Source organism: Ictidomys tridecemlineatus, chromosome 2 (genome assembly GCF_052094955.1).
Source record: "Ictidomys tridecemlineatus isolate mIctTri1 chromosome 2, mIctTri1.hap1, whole genome shotgun sequence".
In the NCBI taxonomy this organism is placed as follows: domain Eukaryota; kingdom Metazoa; phylum Chordata; class Mammalia; order Rodentia; family Sciuridae; genus Ictidomys; species Ictidomys tridecemlineatus.
Window position 1 is genome coordinate 224,631,194 of NC_135478.1, and position 19,888 is coordinate 224,651,081.

The 19,888-nt window shown below is 41.5% G+C and overlaps 1 protein-coding gene across 4 annotated transcripts in view; it reads left to right on the top strand.

Moving 5' to 3' along the window:
* The first annotated feature begins 469 nt into the window (after nt 1-469).
* Znf398 (zinc finger protein 398) overlaps nt 470-19,888 on the top strand; it is a 35,514-nt gene continuing 16,095 nt past the window's right edge. Inside the window, exons 1-4 of one of the 4 annotated variants that reach the window (XM_078040761.1) lie at nt 470-727; nt 3,168-3,563; nt 17,953-18,079; nt 18,626-18,739. In XM_078040761.1, the coding sequence (XP_077896887.1) occupies nt 704-727; nt 3,168-3,563; nt 17,953-18,079; nt 18,626-18,739 (661 nt within the window). In that variant the 5' untranslated portion in view covers nt 470-703. Of the gene's footprint in view, nt 728-3,167; nt 3,564-10,758; nt 10,895-17,952; nt 18,080-18,625; nt 18,740-19,888 lie in introns of those variants that run through there. The other 3 variants (XM_021727247.3, XM_078040762.1, XM_078040763.1) reach the window with 3 other exon arrangements.

The following is a 19,888-nucleotide window of genomic DNA, read 5'->3' on the forward strand; positions in this document are numbered from 1 at the left end:
ATTTCCCTTCCAGACCAAGCCCTAGAGAGTCAATAATCCAGATAGGATAAATTTGGTGCCAACTCGGGTCATGTAAGATGTGAACCGCTTCACGTTGGCAGCCACATCTGTAATTTCTGCAAATGACACGTCTTCGTCATTGTTCTACCCACAAACTCACTCCAGCTTTATCCCCACCTGACTCTCACACTCTTCGCGTTTTCAAACCTTGCTAAATCGGAAGGTCATCCAGCAGAAGCTCTGTTTCTCAGCTGGAACTTCATCATGAAAAACACTCCCCAGGACGATCCCTGGTTTGCAACTGAGCCCTAAGCTACCAACTGTTGGACTTTCTCGCGGGGAACATGCGGAGATCGCCCGCTCACGGGCTGGGCACTGCCAATCAACCCGCGCAGAGGCGGACCCACGGGAGGGGGGGTGCTGGCCGCGGGGGCCGCCAGGGGGCGCGCTGGCTGCGGCGGTCGGGCGGCTCGAGCCTGCGGCGCGTCTAGGCCGGCGAGGCTCCCAGCGCACTCGCTGCCCACAAAGCGCCGCTGCGGACCGCTGCGGGAAGCTGCCTCGCGACCAGCTCCGCGTCCGCGCGAGCCAGTGTGTGGGGAAAGGCAGGGCGGGGCCGGCGCTTCCTTTGGAGAGGACCCGGCGGCGGGGACTTCGTGGGACGGCAGCGGCGTCGACTCCGGGCCGAGCCGGGCAGCGCAGGGCCATGGCCGAGGCGGCCGCGGCTCCGGTAAGGCCGGCGCGCGAGGGCTGCGAGCGTGGAGGGCCCAGGCTGGAGGGGAGGCGGGAGGGCAGAGGCCGCGCAGGCTCCTCCTCGGCCCGCCGCCACGTCGCCCGCGCCCGGCTCTGCGGCCGCAACCCGCTCGGGGGCCGCCGCCGGGAAGCCGGGCTCGAGCGCGGGTCCGAGGCTCTCCCTGGGCTCCGCAGCTCTCCCTGGGGTCCGCAGGTCCCGCGTCCTCGGGGCGGAGGCCCAGGCATCCCCCGGTGGGAGATCTGGAGCCGAGAGAGGCTGCCCCGTTGGGTGTCAGCCTGCAGAAACGGGGAGTGCGCTTGGGTTTGGGTGGTTTTTGTGGTCCGCCTGCCATTCTCCCAACTGCAGGAGCTGTCGTCACCAAGTCCCCCCAGTGCAGCCACCTGCGCGGCGGGGAGGGTGGAGCCAGGTGTGCCCTCTGCAGACTGCGTGACGACGGCCCCAGCACGCGCCGAGGCCCTGCGGGAGGCTTCGCGGTGAAGGGCTGCGGCTGTCGGAGCGTGGCATTAGCCGCGCGAGCGCCGCTTCACTGCGGGCCTGCAGTGGGCCCGGCACTCTACCAACTGCCAGGGCACAGAGGCAGCCGGGACAGCTCCCGCACACAGCCATTTAGAAAGAGGAGGGAATGGTCAGTAGCAGAAGGATTGGAAAGTATTCCTTGGATTTGCCACCTAAAGAAGCCTTTGGCCCCCTCAAGGACAGCAGTGTACTGGAGCCAGACTGGTCCACGGAGAAGTGGCTTGAAAGTGAAAAAAGGAAGAGATAAAAAGAGGGAGCAGCAGCAATGGGGTGGAGAATAGAGCAGAGGGGAATGCTATCTTTACTCTTGGGCCTGTTTTTCCTTTTATCAAAAAAAAAATAATAATAATCCAATGTATGAAAAATATTATTTCAACAGTAATCAGTATTACAAAAATCACTCATGAGATTTTTAACAGCTTTTTCTCTATCAAGTCTTCAAAATCTCATGAGTATTTTATACTCACAGCACAAATCAGTGGAACTGAGCACACTGCAAGTGCTCAGTGGCCACAAGTAGCCAGTGACTGGTATTGAACAGGATCTATCTAATGGAGAAGAATCTCTAGAGATTGGAATGTTGATAATAAAAGAAACAAATGTACCTAAAAAGGTGAAAGGGATTGGCTGACATTGAGAGTGTAAGTGGAGAGACTGGTTTTAAATAGGATGAAACTTTTCTCCTTCGGAGGGAATTACTGATGAGTAAGTGGGAAGTGATATGAAGAAAAAGATAAAGTTGAGAGAGTTTAGGTCCAATTATTCAAATTGGTTTCTCAAAGTAGGAAGCCATGTCATCTCCTGAGACTGAGGGAACTGCAGTGCCCTCAGTCTGCAGTGCCAGCAAGTCTTTCCATCTACTGCTGTGTGCCCTGAAATCAGGCAGCATGTCTGGGAGCTTTTTTAAAATGCAGACTCTCCATTTTCCTCCCAGACCTACTGAATCAACATGCGTTTTAACTACAAATTATTTTTAGCCATTACCTTAAAAGTTTGTGGTGGCTTTGTGGAATGTGAAAAGATGCCTGGAGAGCACCAGGCAGTGTTGCCCTACTGAACTAGACTAGCCTGTTAGTAGTTCACAGGACAGGTGAAATGAGAATACGGTAGTATGAGAACCAGAAAGAGGGTTCAGATTCATGGAATTAGAAGGCTTTGCAGAGGTTATCCTAGTCCAACCTCCTATTTGTTGTAGGAATTTCTTCCTTTTATACCACTCCTTTTTCAAAATATATTCAGTGATAGGGCAGCCTGTTATTTTTGTGAAAAGATCTAGTTCAAAAATTATTTATTATAGGTCAGAGTTTGCCTGAAAATTTCCACATGTTGGCTCTAATCTGCCCTTTTGAGTAACACAATATAAGATTAAACAAGTCCATTCTGCCTTCTGTTTTATAATCCTCAAATATTTGAAAACAGCCATCATATTTTCTCTAGGCTCAACATCCCCATCTTTTTTACTTCTTCCTGAATGGTATGGTTGTGATGTGTAAGCAGGGTGGTGGACAGGGCGAGAGCATAAGTTTATAAGGGATTTGTTCCAGGGCATTATGCTCAGTGAAACCTGGAAGAATCCTTGTAAGGTTTTGCCTTTTCCAGAGATAGCTAAAGCAGCAGCCACCTGAGCCTCCAAGTCATATATTAGAAGAAATGTGCCAGACTTGATCTTAAAAGCCAGTTTGATTCACAGTCTTTCTAATTCCATTCCTGAACCACCAAAATGGCCTCCCAGTTTTTGATGTCAATGAGCTCCAGAACAATGAGACTGATACCAGCACACTAATACTGTATTTAGATTAATCTCAGATGGACAATTAAGCAATTCTTATCAGATTGTACTTTGCAATCAAGAGTTCCTTCTAACACTCAATGTCTTGTCCCATCTCTCCACTGCACACAGACTTCTGAATGGGATTCCGAGTGCCTTACATCCTTGCAGCCCCTTCCTCTTCCTACACCCCCAGCAGCAAATGAGGCACACCTACAGACTGCAGCCATCTCCCTGTGGACAGTGGTGGCCGCCGTGCAGGCCATAGAGAGGAAGGTGGAGGTCCACAGCCGGCGTCTCCTACACCTAGAAGGCAGGACAGGGACAGCAGAGAAGAAGCTAGCCAGCTGTGAAAAGACAGTGACCGATCTTGGGAGCCAGCTGGAGGGCAAGTGGGCCGTGCTGGGGACTCTGCTGCAGGAGTATGGGCTGCTGCAGCGGCGCCTGGAAAACTTGGAGAACTTATTAAGAAACAGGAACTTCTGGCTCCTGCGGCTGCCCCCAGGTATTAAAGGCGATGTCCCAAAGGTAATACCTCCTCTTCTAGGGGTAAGATAGTACTACTAGACCTCACATGGCAGTGAACGATGGTCTTGGTCAGTTACTTAGATATTCTTATATCCTTTTACAATTTCTGAAAATATTTTAGGTTGAAGGAACCATGAAGCTGTTTTGTGTTTATTTGAGAAGTATTCTGTATTCAATTTAGTGCCCTTTTACAGTGTTGAGCTTCAGATGGGAAAACTTTCCTAGCCAAAGTTGGCTGTCTGGTAGGTAGATTTTTTTCTTTCTTGCTTTCTCCTGTCCTTATGTGTCACTTCTCTCCTGTCCTTGATGAGAATCTTGATGAGGAAACTAAATCCAGTATCATGTAAACCAATCAATTTGATTTTGTTCTCATTTCTGGCAAAAAAAAACAGAGGGGACATGGTAAGCGATGTACAGTCCTATGGTTAATGTAAGGGCTGAGGATTATCCACAGGTCTAGGATTGATATAACTCCTGTCCTTTAGCATCTTCACAGAAGAAGCATGTAGAGATGCTAGGGCCCCATGGCCCTTCTGGAGGAAATAGCCCATAAAACTTAAGGAAATAAATATTATTCTAAAGCAGTGGAAGATGACATTGAGGCAGCTAGTTTCCAAACATGCCTATCTATTCATTCGTTTGTTTAATAAATATTTATTGAATTCTTGCAGTTTGCTTGATTTACATCCTATGAAGGACATAGCAGAGAATGGTTCACTTAAGCTCTCCTGGAACTTATATTTTTCTGGGGAAAGGAAGGTACTACAAATGTGTTTGTATTTGTAAATACATTTGTATCAAAGCACATATATTTGCTTTGATCAAAAGTAAAGCAAAGTGCTATCTGGTGATCTATTTTCAAATGGATGTCAGAAGTTCTCATTAGGGAGCAATGTTTAAGCTGAGGCTGAAAGGCCCAACTGTGAGAAGTGTGAGAAGAGCTTTCCAGGCAGAAAGAATAGTTGGTGCAAACTCCTGAAAACACACACAGATCTAAAACACAGGAAAAGGAAAAAAGACCAGTGAGCTGGTATGCATGCTTGAATAGGAGCATTACTTTGAGATGTGGGTAGAGTCAAATCATTTAGAGCAAAGTTGTTCTGCCCTAGCTGTACCTAAGAATTAGCTGGTGGCCTTTTATTTATTTATTTAAAATATTTCTTAGTTGTTAGTGGACCTTTATTAACATTGGTGCTGAGAATCAAACCCAGTGCCTCACACATGCTACTGCTGAGCCACAACCCTAGCAGCTGGTGGCCTTTTAAATTTTGACTGGTGTCATACCTAGATGGAGCCCAAGCATGAGTAATTTTCAGAGCCCCACAGAAATTCTAATGTGTGAGTGGGATTGTGAATGACTAATTGAAGGCATTTAAGACAAAGCAAGGAATTGGGACTTTAAACTTCAGTGTAATGAGAAGAAACTGGAGGTTTGAAGAATCACTGGCTGCTTTGTAGACAATGGATGGTGAGGGCAAGAATAGAAGAGGGAGGGGAAAGTGAGGCACCTGTAGTAGAGTGAGGGCCACCTGAATGTGATAGTGATAGAAATGGAGGAGTAGACAGAAGCTGGATGTTATGATAGTAGAACTCAAAGTAGCACCTACTGATGGAAATTAGAGAGGAGGAGTTAAGAACAACAATGGTACACTCACTGGGGGGTAATATACTTAGAATTTGGTGTTCTAAGTATTTATAATTCTCACAAGAGCCCTAATTTGCCCAAGGTCATTTGGTTACTAACTATAAATAATAGAGTTGTATTTTAACTGAGGCGACTCCAGAGAGTATACTTTTTTTTTTTTTAGTTGTTGATAGACCTGTATTTTATTTATTTATATGCAGTGCTGAGAATCAAACCCAGTGCTTCATACATGCCAGGCCAGTGTACTGCTGCTGAGCCCCAGCCCTAGCCCAGAGAGTATACGTTTAACCACCATGAATTTACTGAGTCTTAGGCTCTAGTCTTGAATAACTGGATAGATGGTGTTGGCCTTTTCTTAAGAGGAATACCTTTGGGAGGTGTGGCTTTGGAGTGGGAAAGAATTAGGAGTTCTCTTTGGGCAGTATGAGGTTTGAGATGCTTGTGATACCAGAGAGATGTTAAGTAGGCTCTGAAGCTCAAGGGAGAGAGAAATATTTGGGAGTCATTGATAGATGGTATTGTGAGTTATGAAACTGGAAGGGATTATCTCAGGAGAGAGAATGGATAAGCAAAAGAGAGTCTGGGGACCAGGTTCCAAGGATAGGAGAAGCCAGTAGAGGAGACTCAGCAGGAGAGGCCAGGCAGGCAGGGAAAACAACACACAAACACACACACACACACACACACACACGAAGGTGGGTGGTATCACAGGCCAAGGAGGAAAATGCATTTCCAGGACAAAGTTGTCCTCTAGGTTGAATGTGTTCCTAGGAAGTCCAGAGAGATGAGGACAGTGGCCTTGTCAAGACTGTTTGACTGGAGAAGTAGGGCTAGGAGGTTGAATGGAGCAGTTGAGAGGGAGTGGGAAGAGGACACCGAGGCATGACAGAGAGCATCTTGGGTCATCTGTGCAGGGGCAGAGGAAGAGGAATGGCTGGGAGGGATGTTAGAGTCCCTTGCTGGTGGGAAGCTCTCAACGTGTCTTATTTGTGTCTCAAGAGCCCCTCCAAAAGTTGTTGGGAGTTACTTAAAATTAAGTGTTTTAAAATAGAAAAGTAAAAGTGAGTTAGTTATTTTCTTATCTGGGTAAGTGGATAACATTAAAATTGCCCATCTTAAACTCCAAAATCATATGTAAAATAAAATAATTTAAAAATTTCTTGATGAAATTAAATGCATTTAATTCTAGTCAAATGTACTGAAGATTTACTAGATAGAAATATGAGAAATAAACCTTTGTTTCCATGCTTTGTTGAAAATGACCTTATTCTGTTCTTATGTTTGAGTGCTGAGTTCTAGATCCAAAATCAATTTCCCTCAAAAATTTCTTAATTCTTATTTTTTATTTTAATTTTTTTAATTTCTTCTAGCTTTTAATGGATCTTCTAAGTTGTCCACAAATTTAAAGTCAGCCAAAGGGCATATTACTCCTATGTTCCAACCTAACAGGCAAAATACCTATTTGGACAAAGTTATCAATTTCATTAGTTTTTTTTTTTTAATTTTTCTTTCTTTCTTTCTTTCTTTCTTTCTTTCTTTCTTTCTTTCTTTCTTTTTTTTTAAAGAGAGAGAGAGAGAGAGAGAGAGAGAGAATTTTTTTAATATTTATTTTTTTTAGTTTTCGGCAGACACAACATCTTTGTTTGTATGTGGTGCTGAGGATCGAACCGGGCCGCACGCATGCCAGGCAAGCGCGCTACCGCTTGAGCCACATCCCCAGCCCTTTTATTTATTTCTTGGTGCTGGGGATTGAACCTAGGGCCTTGCTCATGCTAAGCATATGCCCTACCACTGAGCTATATACACTGCCTGGCCATTTTTTTTTTTTTTTGATATGAGGATTAAACCTAAGGTTGCTTTACCATGGAGTCACATCCCCAGTCCTTTTCATTTTTATTTTGAGACAGGGTCTTGCTAAGTTGCTTAGGGCCTGAATAAGTTGCTGAGACTGGCCTCAAACTTGTGATCTTCTGCCTCAGCCTCTTGAGTTGCTGGGATTATAGGTGTAAACCATCTTGCTTGGCACCCCTATACCTATTTTATTTTTTTAATGTGGTAAAATTTATGTAGCATAAATTTGTCATTTGAACCATTTGTCACTTGAAATCATTTCAGTTAACATTGAGTATATTCACATGGAGGTAATCATGACTCCCATTTATTTCCAGATCTTTTTCATCTACCCAAACTGAAACTCAGTACTCATTAAACACTAACTCCCCTTTCCCTGTGTCCCCAGCTTCTGGCAGCCATCATTCTGCTGTGCCTATGACTTTGAGGACTCTAGCAATCTAATATAATGGGACTTGGGCAGCGTTTGTCCTTTTGTGCTGGTTTACTTCAGTTGGCATGATGATGCATGGTGCAACATGCGGCAGAGGGCCTGCCTTTTTAAGGCTGAGTAATAGTTCGCTTCCCTCAGAATTTTAAAGTCTTTGGGGCTTTTGTCTCATGACACATCAGATGCCATTGATGAAGAGTTTAATACCAAATCTATTCTCATTTGTTTGTATTTTCTCTCTGGAAGTGTTTATAGTTGCTTTTCTAAATGTATTGAGGATATATGTGGATGTAGGTCTTTTAAATTTTATTTTGGACTCTTAATGAGATCGTTCAGTCCAGTTGGACAATTGATGGCTTGGTGGCTTTCAGCTTTGAGAGTTTTCTTTTGTGATTTATTTTTATAATATTTTATCTCACTGTTCTTCTTTTCTTTCTCCCTATTCTTTCTTTCTGGAACTATTATTTGATAATGGATTATTATCTTTATCCCTTAACTTTATCTTTTTCAGCTTTTTAGCTAGAGTTCCTTGACCTTTCCTTTTACCCTTTCTAATTTTTTTAAACTAAACCTTTTTTTAAAAAATATACCTTATTTTTTTATTTTTATGTGTTGCTGAGGATTGAACCCAGTGCCTCATGTGTGCTAGGAAGTGCTCTACCACTGAGCCACAACCCTAACTCTGCCCTTTCTAATTTTTATGTTATCAATTATATATTTAATTTTAAAAAATGTTTGTTTTCTACTCCTTTTTAAAAGCAGTCTTTTTTTTTTTTATGGATGCAAGGTGTGTTTGAATTTCTCTGAGCATGTGTATCAGAGGTTTGTTTTGGTTTATTTTTCCTATGATATCATTTATAGCATTTGTACATCTTGGTGCAGTTAGGCATTTCTGAATATTGGGTAATCCTTGGTTCTTTATTCATAATCACAGTAAAAGAATTAGATTGATTGATAGTTAGAAATAGGAAGTGGGCATACATGCTCTGCCATCATGCAGGTGTGTTTATCCAAAGGATCTGCCCTTTGCAAAAGAGGGCACTCTCTACAGGTGCTTGGTATAAGTGGGCTTCACATTAAGCAGAGAGGCAAGAGGGGCCCACCAGAAGGAGTTATTGCTACCCTTATCTTGATTCCACACGGTCTCCAGGCAGGTGGTTAAATTTCTTTAGAGATGAGGGCTCTGGTTCCAGCTTTGGGGAAATACTGTTGTTACCCCTCTTGGGCAGGGCTGATGTGGCAAAGGAGAGGCCCCTGTGATAAAGATAGGCCTTTAAACAACATTTTATAACCAGGTTTACTCATATTCAGAGTATCTGCTAGTTTGGGGTTCAGAATTTTCTGAATTCCTTGGCTTCTCTTATGTATAGTTAGAAGTATAGCTGCCTCACTCAGACCTAACAGTGAGACCTAACAGTGAGCCTCTCTCTCAGTGAGAATCAAAAAAAAAAAAAAAAGATCTGATGGCCTCTCCATTTCATTCTTTGTATGATTGTGGATCTAATCCCTCATGACCTCATTTATTGTCATTTCAATGGAATTCTGGTAAGAAAGGGGAAAAATAATGTTTAGTTAAAAATTTGGAACAATGAGCTCATCTTGATTCTTTATTTTTGCCATTATTTTATGTACTTTCTGCTGTAAGGTGAAGCAGGTCTTTTTTTGTAGATAAGTTAAATAAAAACAAACTATCGAATTTACAAGTCTATACTATCAGACCCATTTATTGCTGAGCAGGATGTAAAGATAAGTGGTTTATTATTCTAGCCCCTAAGGAACAAAATTTCTAGTGAGGAGAAAATGTTGACAGAAATGAAGCATTTATGGAAAAAGGTATTAATAAAAGTTAAATAATAGCTATAATATCTTAATACTATCATATCCCAAGACCTTGGGATCTTAAAGGATTTATTAAATTTATGAAAAAAGTGTTAAGACCTATAAAATACCAGTAACTTGTGATCTTGATAAGTTACTTTCCAGTGATTACAAGTATACAGAGTCTGGATAGTGGCTTGGAGGAGAAAGTATGTATTCAGCTCTGTTGAAGTGTCTTGGCTTGTTAGGATGGTTTCTCTAGAATAAATGGCAGCTTTTCTATCATCTTCAGCAAGGCATGGCTGTTGCTAGGAACAGCCAGCTTACCTGCTCTGTCTATAAACATGAAATGATCCTTTACTTCTGAGCAGGCCAACCTGAGTGTCAAGTCAGATATAATTCTAATATAAATTAAAATTACATTCATTCTTAATTTATCTACCCTTATAGAGTTGAGTGTTTTGTTTGTTTGTTTGTTTTTAAATCATATCAGTTAGGCCTGAGTATCTCTGGGTGATCTGGTACCATTGGACGCAATTTTGTTTGTTTTGTTCATTCTTTCTTTCTGAGATGGGGTCTTATTGTATTGCCCCCAAGCTACCCTTGAACTCTTGGGTTCAAGCATTCCTTCTGCTTCAGCTTCCTGAGTAGCTGGGACTAGGCATGTGCTACTATGCTTGACTAGGATTGGATTTCTAAAGTGGGAGACTCTGAACCTTAACAGGGATTTCTAAAGTGGGGAGACCCTGAACTCTAACACTTACACCAGCAAGGTACAAGTAACTCTAAAACAGGTAGCCATCAGCCTCTGCTGTAGGAGGTACAGTCATCAGGGGCTGAGAGCCACAAGAGTCACATCTAAGATCAATGTGGGGTCAGGATGCTTAATGCTATTGTCCCACCAAGAGGTAGGGGCAGCTCAGAGATAATTCTCAAGGGCCTTCTCAATATATAGTCCAGGCATGTCACTGCAGTCAGGAAGTGGTCAAAGAATGACAAAGACATTAGGAGGGGAAACATTAGCAGAGGGAGACTGGAAGCATAAGCAAGTCCCCCTTCCTCCAGAAGCCTTCCTCAGGGCAGGCAACACTGGTGCCCACTGTGTTTGTTCATTCAACAAATGTTTGGTGAGCACCTTGTATGGAATCCGATTCAGACATGGTCCCTGTCTTCCAAAGAGTCACATCTGACTGAATCTGGCCATACACCTATAATTGCAATAGGTGGTGATTGCAAGTTCAAAGCTAGCCTTAGCAATTAAATAAGGCCTTAAGTAACTTAGGGAGACCCTGTCTCAAAATTTTAAAAAAAGGGGGAGCGGGAGGGCAGGGACTAGGATTTGTAGCTCAGTGATTAAGTGCATCTGGGTTCAATCCCTGCTACAAAAAAAAAAAACAAGCATCATGTCTGTTGATTCTACTTAGGTAACTGTGTCTCCTCTCTCCCCACAGCAGCTGTACTCAATCATGTCCTCCCTGGCTCCTGCTTGGTCTTTCTCAAAACCCTTCTAATATATTCCACTTGCTACTCTCCCAAAACAGCATGATGCCACTCAAACTAATGTTCTCAAATCATAGCTGGAATCAGGTCAGTCTTTTCTCAGCATTCCTCAGCTCCCCTTTATCAATAAGATCCAAAGTCCCCAGCCCAACCTCCCACTACTTCACTTCTCATACCCTGCCCTCCAGCCAATACGCTGAACTGCTGTTTGAACATGTCCTATGTTGCCTCCTGCTTTGATCATGTCCCCTCCATTTAGAAGTCCTTCTTGCCATCCTTTAGGCCCAATTCAAAAGTTGCCTCTCTTGGGTTGGGGTTGTGGCTCAGTGGTAGGTAGTACACTCGCCTAGCACATGCAGGGCCCTCAGTTTGATCCTCAGCACCACATCAAAATAAATAAATAAAGGTATTGCATCCAACTATAACTAAAAGATTTTTTTTAAAAAATTAATTAAAGCCTTCCTTTGTATCCTACATCTAAAATAATTGTTCTTCAGATTTGCAAGTCCCTTTGACTCCACTTAGGACACATAATTTTCTACCTTGTCTTAGGTTCCCTTAATAGCCTATCAGCTCAAGGTCTCTCTGATTTAGCCTTGTGCCTGCCTCGCTTGTGGATTGTGTATGTGGTAGCTACTCAAATATTTTTTCCTATCAAAACAGTTCTTTTTTTAAAAAAATATTTTTAGCTGTAGGTGGACATAGTACCTTTAAATTTATTTATTTATTTTATGTGGTACTGAGAATCAAACCCAGTATCTCACACATGCTAGGTAAGCACTCTGCCCTTGAGCTACAACCCCAGCCCCTATCAAACAGTTCTTAAAGTGTGATCTATAGATCCTAGGTGGTCAAAGAGGGCAAAATTTTTTTTTCATAATAATGTCAGGACATAATTTACCTCTTTTACCATCAATGTTTACACCAACAGTCCAAAAGCAGTGGTGGGTAAAACTGCTGACAGCACAAATCAAGGCAGGAGCAAGTTTACTGGGATTCCTTTACCACTGGTGTACTTATAGCAAATTAAAAAAAAAAAAAAACAAAACAACTCACTTAAGAATGTCCTGTTGAGCAGTAAATATGTTAGTTTTATTACATTTTGGCCCTTGAATATTATCTTTTTAATTTTCTGTGTGATGAGATAGGAAATACACATAATACATTTCTGTTTCATACCCAGAGCAACAAGTAGTTGTTTTTAAGTAAAGAATTTGGACAGTTGTTTAAGTTGTGACCTGAATTAACTGGTGCTTTTTCCATGGAACATTTCTCCTTTTTTATTTTTTCTTGTTCGTATCACAGGCTTTCTCTAAGATACTTAATAGTTAATTCATATTTAAGAATCATGGAATTTGCAGGGAAATGGATGGCACTAGAGCAGATTATGCTTAGTGAAGCTAGCCAATCCCTAAAAAACAAATATCAAATGTCTTCTTTGATATAATGAGAGCAACTAAGAACAGAGCAGGGAGGAAGAGCAGGAAGAAAAGGTTAACATTAAACAGAGACATGAGGTGGGAGGGAAAGGGAGAGAAAAGGGAAATTGCATGAAAATGGAGGGAGACCCCCATTGTTATACAAAATTACATATAAGAGGTTGTGAGGGGAATGGGAAAATAAACAAGGAGAGAAATGAATTACAGTAGATGGGGTAGACAGAGAAGATGGGAGGGGAGGAGAGGGGGGATAGTAGAGGATAGGAAAGGTAGCAGAATACAACAGTCACTATTATGGCATTATGTAAAAATGTGGATGTGTAACCGATGATTCTGCAATCTGTATGTGGGGTAAAAATGGGAGTTCATAACCCACTTGAATCTAATGTATGAAATATGATATGTCAAGAGCTTTGTAATGTTTTGAACAACCAATTAAAAAAATTCATATTTAAGAATAAAGCTAGACAGCTGCTGCATGGCCAGAAGAGCCAGCCACTATGATAGATATTACTCCAGGTACTAATGTTCAGGTAGCTCAGTTTCCCAGAGCCTCCCCATTTTTACTACAGGAGAATTGCCTAACTTTAGTCCATTCTGCCTGGGAGGTAGGGATTCTGTCTGCTTATGACTTTGACCCACAAGTAGGTAGAATTTATTATTGTCCTTCAAATGTACTCCTCAGTTTTCTTGCATACATGTTTTCCCCATTCTCCTTAGGACTAGCCAAAGTCTCATCTCATAGGGTCATCCCAGCCCTACTATAACTGTTTCTGAAATTTCTTATTCATATCACTAATTTACATGTTCATTTTGGGAAGAAACCATATATTGATAATCTTGGAGTTTAGGGGAAAACATTGTACATAGAAAATACTCATATTTTTTCTTGTGTGAGTTAAATACTGCTTTGCAGTTGTTCCTAACTCTGAGTGACTGTTTACAAGTAATTGTCTCACCCTCCCAAAAACAGCTCTAGAATTTATCACCTCACTCCTTGGGAACATCTGACCTCCTAGAGGCTGGGCTCTGTCTTAAGTTTCTCCATGGAATTTTTACTATTTCACATAGTATTTTGCAACTAAGAAGACACTTAAAAAGATAGAGGGAAGTGGGCAGCAATTTGAGGTGATGTCTTGGCCCCACATCCCTGAAAAGGCAGTCCACTGAGCAGGAAAAGGACCTTTCTTAGTGCATGCTACCTTCTCTGCCTTCAAGGCTCTCATAGGATATCTCAGATATCTCTGCAAGGTTTAAAGTCTGACTCTTCTCTTCTCTGCCTCCTCATTGCCCTGTCACCTCTTCCTTGTCCCACCTCCTCTTTGCTGAGGGTCCTGCCAGGTATTGTGGGCTGTGCCAACACCTTACGTGTAGGATCATATCTCTTAACCCCAGTGCCTCCATAAGATGAGTGGATGTTCATTATCAGAGCTGTGGAGGTGTCTGCTATAGCAAGCCCAACCAGAACACAGGTCACCATTGTTTGTGTGTAATACTGGCAATTGAACTAAGGGCCTCGTGAATGGTAGGCAAGCACTCTACCACTGAGTTCCCTGGCCTAGCTCTTAAGTTTTATGTGCACTCATTGCAAGGAGTGTGTATAAGTCTGGTATTTTGGTCTGCTGAGGAAAGAAAACTGGACATTAAGAAAGCTAGAATTTAGTTTTATGTGGGTATCAGCTCACTTTGCAATGTGGACACTTTCCTCAACATTTTCCCCTCCTGGTTCAGTGTGCTGACAACTTCTCAACCTGCATTCCAAAACATGTTAACCAATGAAAGGTAAGGATGGGAACATCAGGAAACTAGCCATTAGACTCAGAAAGTGAGACATACAAGGTTGCAGAATGAATACATAAAGTTACAAAGTTAATTTAAGTGCCTGTTAAGTAAAAAGCAAACTGGCTAAGAAAAATTTCAACTGTGCTTCAAGAGCTAGGAGAAGAATTTGTAGAGAAAACTAAAGACTTAGGAGAAATCAAGCTGCACATGTCAGTGCCACCAAAAATGGAACTGTTAAGACCCCAAATACAACAAAGAATTAGAGACTCCAATAACAGAGTGTATTTTGGGAATCTGGGTGTAGAAGGGGAAAAGTATCAATTTAATATGATAAGCTTTTCTATGACATGTTTCTCAGATCAGAACCTGAAAACTAAAAACAGAATTTAAAGGTGATTTAGAAGAACAGACATATAAGAGATTGCAAGCCTGAAGAAAGATGAAGAACTACATAAACTATAAACTTGGTGTGGATCCCTTAAGAGGCAGCACAGGAATGGAGTGCCTTGTCCAAGAAAAAATGCTACTTATATCAGAAATGAAAATATTAAGAGGCAGACAGCAGAATTAAGGACCAAAAAAGAGAATTCTGGTGCTTAGGTAGAAAATGGCCAAAGAATACAGGTGTGGTGGTTGGCTGATATTCAGGCTACAGTCAGATCCCTGGAGACTGAAAAAGTTAGCTAAACTATTGGGCCAAATTCTTGGAAAGAAAGCTGCAAATGGGTGGGGGTGGAACTCAGTGGTTGAATACTTGCCTACTGGACTAGAAGCCCAACTGGGGGTGCTGGCAGCCACTATAGTCAAGCAACAAAGTATCTCTTAATCAGTAAATAATATAAAATTGAACAAGAAAGAAATACACTGACCAATAAATAACTTAAATATTCAAAATAGGTGACTAAACATAATAGATAAAACTAAAGGTAGGTCACACATGGTGGTGCATACCTGTAATTCCAGCAATTTGGGAGGCTGAGGCAGGAAGATCCCAAGTTTGAGGCCAGTCTGAGAAACAGTGAGGTCCTTAGCCACTTAATGAGATTATGTCTCAAAATGAAAATGGCTATGGGCTGGGGCTGTAGCTCAGTGGTAGAGTGCTTGCCTCGCATGTGTGAGGCCCTGGGTTCCATCCTTGGCACCACATAAAATAAATAAATAAAAATAAAGATATTTTAAAAGGGCTGGGGATGTGGCTCAAGCGGTAGCGCGCTCGCCTTGCATGCGTGCGGCCCGGGTTTGATCCTCAGCACCACATACCAACAAAGATGTTGTGTCCGCCGAGAACTAAAAAAAAATAAATATTAAAAATTCTCTCTCTCTCTCTCTCTCTCTCTCTCTCTCTCTCTCTCTCTCTCTCTCCTCTCTCACTCTCTCTTTAAAAAAAAAAAAGATATTTTAAAAAAAGAAAAGAAAGAAAAAGAAAAGGGCTGGAGTTGTAGCTTAGTGGTAAAGTGCCCCAAGAATTTAAAACAAATAAAAGTGAAGCAGCAAGCTCTAGGAGTGAGCTGAGAAAGGAATAAGACTTGGGTGAACATAACTGAGTCACTTGAATATCAGCCACTGAGCACCAGGTGCTCTTGATAGGAAAGGAGCACAGCACAGTGGCATGTGTCTATAGTCTACCTTTTTTTGGAGCGGAGGCAGATGACATCAGGATTGCTTGAGCACCAGAAGTGGAGGCCAGCCTGGGGAAAATAGCAAGACCATGTCTCTGAAAGAAAAAATGGTTACAAAAATACAAGCTGCCGGGGAGCTGCTGGGGAATAAGGTTATAAAAAATTAATATACAACAAAATGAAAAGCTGGAGTTCAAGAACAAGTTAGCAGATCTAGAGAAAATGAAAAGTGGAACTGGACGTCTGGAAGCCCTCTGAAAAGGATCTGTGTGAGGAGAAATCTGCTCCATACATGGCAAAAGAGTCGGCCAGAAGGGTCTTCATGGTATTAGGCTGAAATGTCGACAAACTGTGAACACCAAAAATGCAAAGAAAGGAAAAGTGAAAATTCTGACCTGAAACAACAAAGGAGTAGTTTGCAGATGCAAGATCTCCCTTGCACAGTCAGAGTGGATTTGACGAATTCAAACCAAATGCTAAAGGGAACAGTGAAAAGCTGAAATAGGAATGCCAAAGTTTAAGAAGCTGAGCCAAAAAAGTGCAGCTATGAGTTGAAAAGATAGTGGAAGAGGAAAAGAAAGAATAGACATGGTGGTTGAAGAAAAGCATAGGCATCCAGTTGAGCGGGAAGGAAACTGCAATGGACTACAGTTGCCTAAAGACAGGGAATCCCTTCACAAACAAGCTGAAGAAACTGAAGGAGAAGGCAGAAGTTTTAGAGGCCTGTAGAGAAGAATTTGAAACAAATTCTGTCATTCAAAGAACATGGAAGGTAAGACTGCAAGGCAATCTGGACCTTGTGCCTCAGTGGAGGTTCCAAGAGGGAAGAAAGACCTCTTGATAGAATTAGAGGACATCAGCAGATTCTGTCCAAAGGAGGAAAGAGAATGTGAATAACGTCTTCCAGTCACCAGTACCTTCCAATATCACCCTGGGCAAGATGTGACAGGGGCCTTTGGTGTAACTTCTGCAAGCACTTTAAAAATGAACACAATTAGGATTTCTGTGGTCCTTGGGGGTGGTGGTAACATCAAAGTTTTCCCATTTCCAGGTTCAGTGGATCAGAATTCAGACAATAATGAGAATCCTTCTATGGATCCTTTACCCACCAAACAAGATTTCTTCAGAAACCATCTTGCCTTTGCAAATGACTTGAATAAGAAATAGCTATGTAAAATATAAAATTGTATTGTCAAATGATGAGATAAAAAGCTCATGTATATCTGTGTAAGATAATATATATTATTATATACTAAATAAGCACATATTTAATTTATATAAACTGAAGAAACACTTAAGATAGCAGAGAGATATAGATTAGTCCAAGATTAGGACCTAGAATTTTGAACACCTCAATGTATGGGAAAAGGAATCCTTTTTACATCATTACAGAAAAGCACAATAAATTTGAAGGAAAGTAAATGTAAGAAGAATAAAAACAAAAAGAATATGAAAGACTTCAAAAAAGACTAAAGGCTATACAGAGAAGCCATAATGAATTTTGTAGTCGAATTTTGTTCTCTTACATGCTCTTGGTGTCAGTCCTGTTAGCTTTCAGTCACTGGGCATGGAACTTCCTTTCCTCCTCATAGATTTGAGGAACAGTATCAGGATGGACCTCTGCTTGGCAGGAGATTAGAACTAGAAGAGGAAGTGCTAGAGGAATCAACTCTTCTGAGGAAAACTGTTCCTGAAGAAAGGCAGATCAAATAGATGAAATGAGAGATGCAGGAAAACTTGAATTTTTGTTTTGTTTAAATATTTTTTGGGGGACTGGGGTTGTGGTTCGGCAGCAGAGTGGCTCGCTTAGCATGTGTGAGGCATTGAGTTCGATCCTCAGTACCACATATAAATAAATAAACAATAAAGGTACAACAACAAGTAAAAAATATTTTTTAAAAAATTTTTTAATTGTAGTTGGACACAATACCTTTATTTTATTTATTTATTTTCTATGTGGTTCTGAGGATTGAACCCAGTGCTTCGCAGAGCGATGTACCAATGAGCCCACAACCCTAGTCCAGAAAAACTTGAAGTTTACTGTGTGGCATTGAGATGCTTTCTTACTGCTTGCAAAATACTTAAATATGCCTCAAGAAATGTGCCAGCTGCATGTTATGTGTTGAGATTTTAGGATTATACTAATAACAAGTGGAGCATTAACAACTTCTGAGCTATTTAGAATACTCATTGCCAATCCTTTGAGAATGTAAAAAAATAATAATAATAAAAGGAACTAATGGGGGCAGTTACTGAATGACTGGATTGCAATGGGTGGGACTAACCCATGTGATTGTAATTTTAGGTGCCTGTGGCATTTGATGATGTCTCCATCTACTTCTCGACTCCAGAGTGGGAAAAGTTGGAAGAATGGCAAAAGGAGCTTTACAAGAATATCATGAAGGGAAACTACGAATCTCTTATCTCCATGGGTGAGGCTGAGTTGGCACCTTCTGAATGAGGTGACAGCAGCCCCAGAGAGGGCGGAGACAGACTCTTTTCCTTTACTGTCCTCATTTTCACTGTGTCTTTACTGCAGAGTTTTAGCTTAGTTCCAAGCTAAAAAGGCCAATTCACACTTGCTAAGTAGGAAATCATAATCCCTCTTTTGCCAAATCCTAGGGAAGAATGACATTCGGGGCTGTGAGTCTTGTGAACTGGGGGTTTCCCTGGGTGTCCTTCACATTTAAAGGAGCTTAACCACTCTCCCTTGAGGCCTGCTGTCATTCTCATCCCCATGAAAGGAGCAGTGGGCAGAGCTCACCTGGCACGTTTGCTTTTCCTCATAGTACATCTGCTCGTACCTGCTTTCTTGAGTAGTTATCATCTATTGTTGGAAGTGAATTGATGTAGAGAAGCCATATTCAATCTAAAAGAAATTCCTGGGGACCTTAAAGATTGTACTCAGCCTTAATGGCTGTTGGTTGTCATACTTCATTTAGCTCTGTCATACCCGCTCTCCCTTTTTCCTCTCGTAGATTATGCCATGAACCAACCTGATGTCTTATCTCAGATTCAACCAGAAGGAGAACATAATACAGAGAACCAGACAGCACCAGAGGCAAGTGAAATTCCTGCAGACCCCAGTGAAGGTAAGTGGGAGTAGAGATTATCCACTCTTCATCTCCCTTTCCTGGTCAGAACTAAGTAAGCAGGATTTCAGGGCTTCCTGAGCCATTCTTTGGTAAATCAACTAGACTTTGAATGGGTATTTCTATCTTGGTAAATATAGAAGAGCTTGGAGATCACCTTGTATATTGCCATCACTGATCATTACCACACATCTAAGGGTCCTTGATGAAAGTACTAAATCCTAGTTATTTACTAAAATAAACATGCTTACATGACAAGGAATCATGCTGGTGAGGAGTGCAGAGGCTCTGGGAAGGTGTGCCTGAGAGGTACAGAGGCCTAGCAGTCCATACAGTCCCTCCAGAGTACCCTTAATCAGTGGACCCCTGATTTCACCTGCCTGGAGAGCTAGCAGAGAAAGCTGTGGTCCTGTTGTACCATCTCATGTCCTACCTTGGCTGTCAGAAAATCCTCATACATCTTTTTTCTTTGTTGAGTAGAAGTTACTCACAGAAAGTTTATCCTCCAGATACCTTTATCAGATGAACTTTGATCACTATCCCCTACACTGGCATTTTTTAAAATATCTTTTTATTTTGAAAATTTTCAAACAGAAAAATTGAAGCAATTTTATAGTAAACACCTAGCTATCCAGCACAAGATTCTACCACTAACAGTTTCTCAGCCTTCTTAATTCACATATATCTATCTCTATACCCCTCTATCTGGCCATTCATCCATCAGCCTATTCTGTTTTTGACATATGTAAAATCATTACAGACATTAGTACATTTCCTTCTAAATAGTTCAGCATCAATATTATTAACCTAAGATTCAATATTTTTTTTTCCTTTTGAGGTAAATTTTACAAAATGTTCAAATCTTAAGTGTATCTTCTCTGGGTTTTGAGCAATACATACATCTGCTATACATATTTTTTAAGAATGTGTGGATGATTGCATATAGGTATTGAAATAGGTTTAATCTGATTAATCTGTATCATGATAAAGAATATGTCTAGGGGCTGGGGATGTGGCTCAAGTGGTAGCGCGCTCGCCTGGCATGCGTGCGGCCCGGGTTCAATCCTCAGCACCACATACCAATGAAGATGTTGTGTCCGCAGAGAACTAAAAAATAAATATTAAAAATTCAAAAAAAAAAAAAAAAAA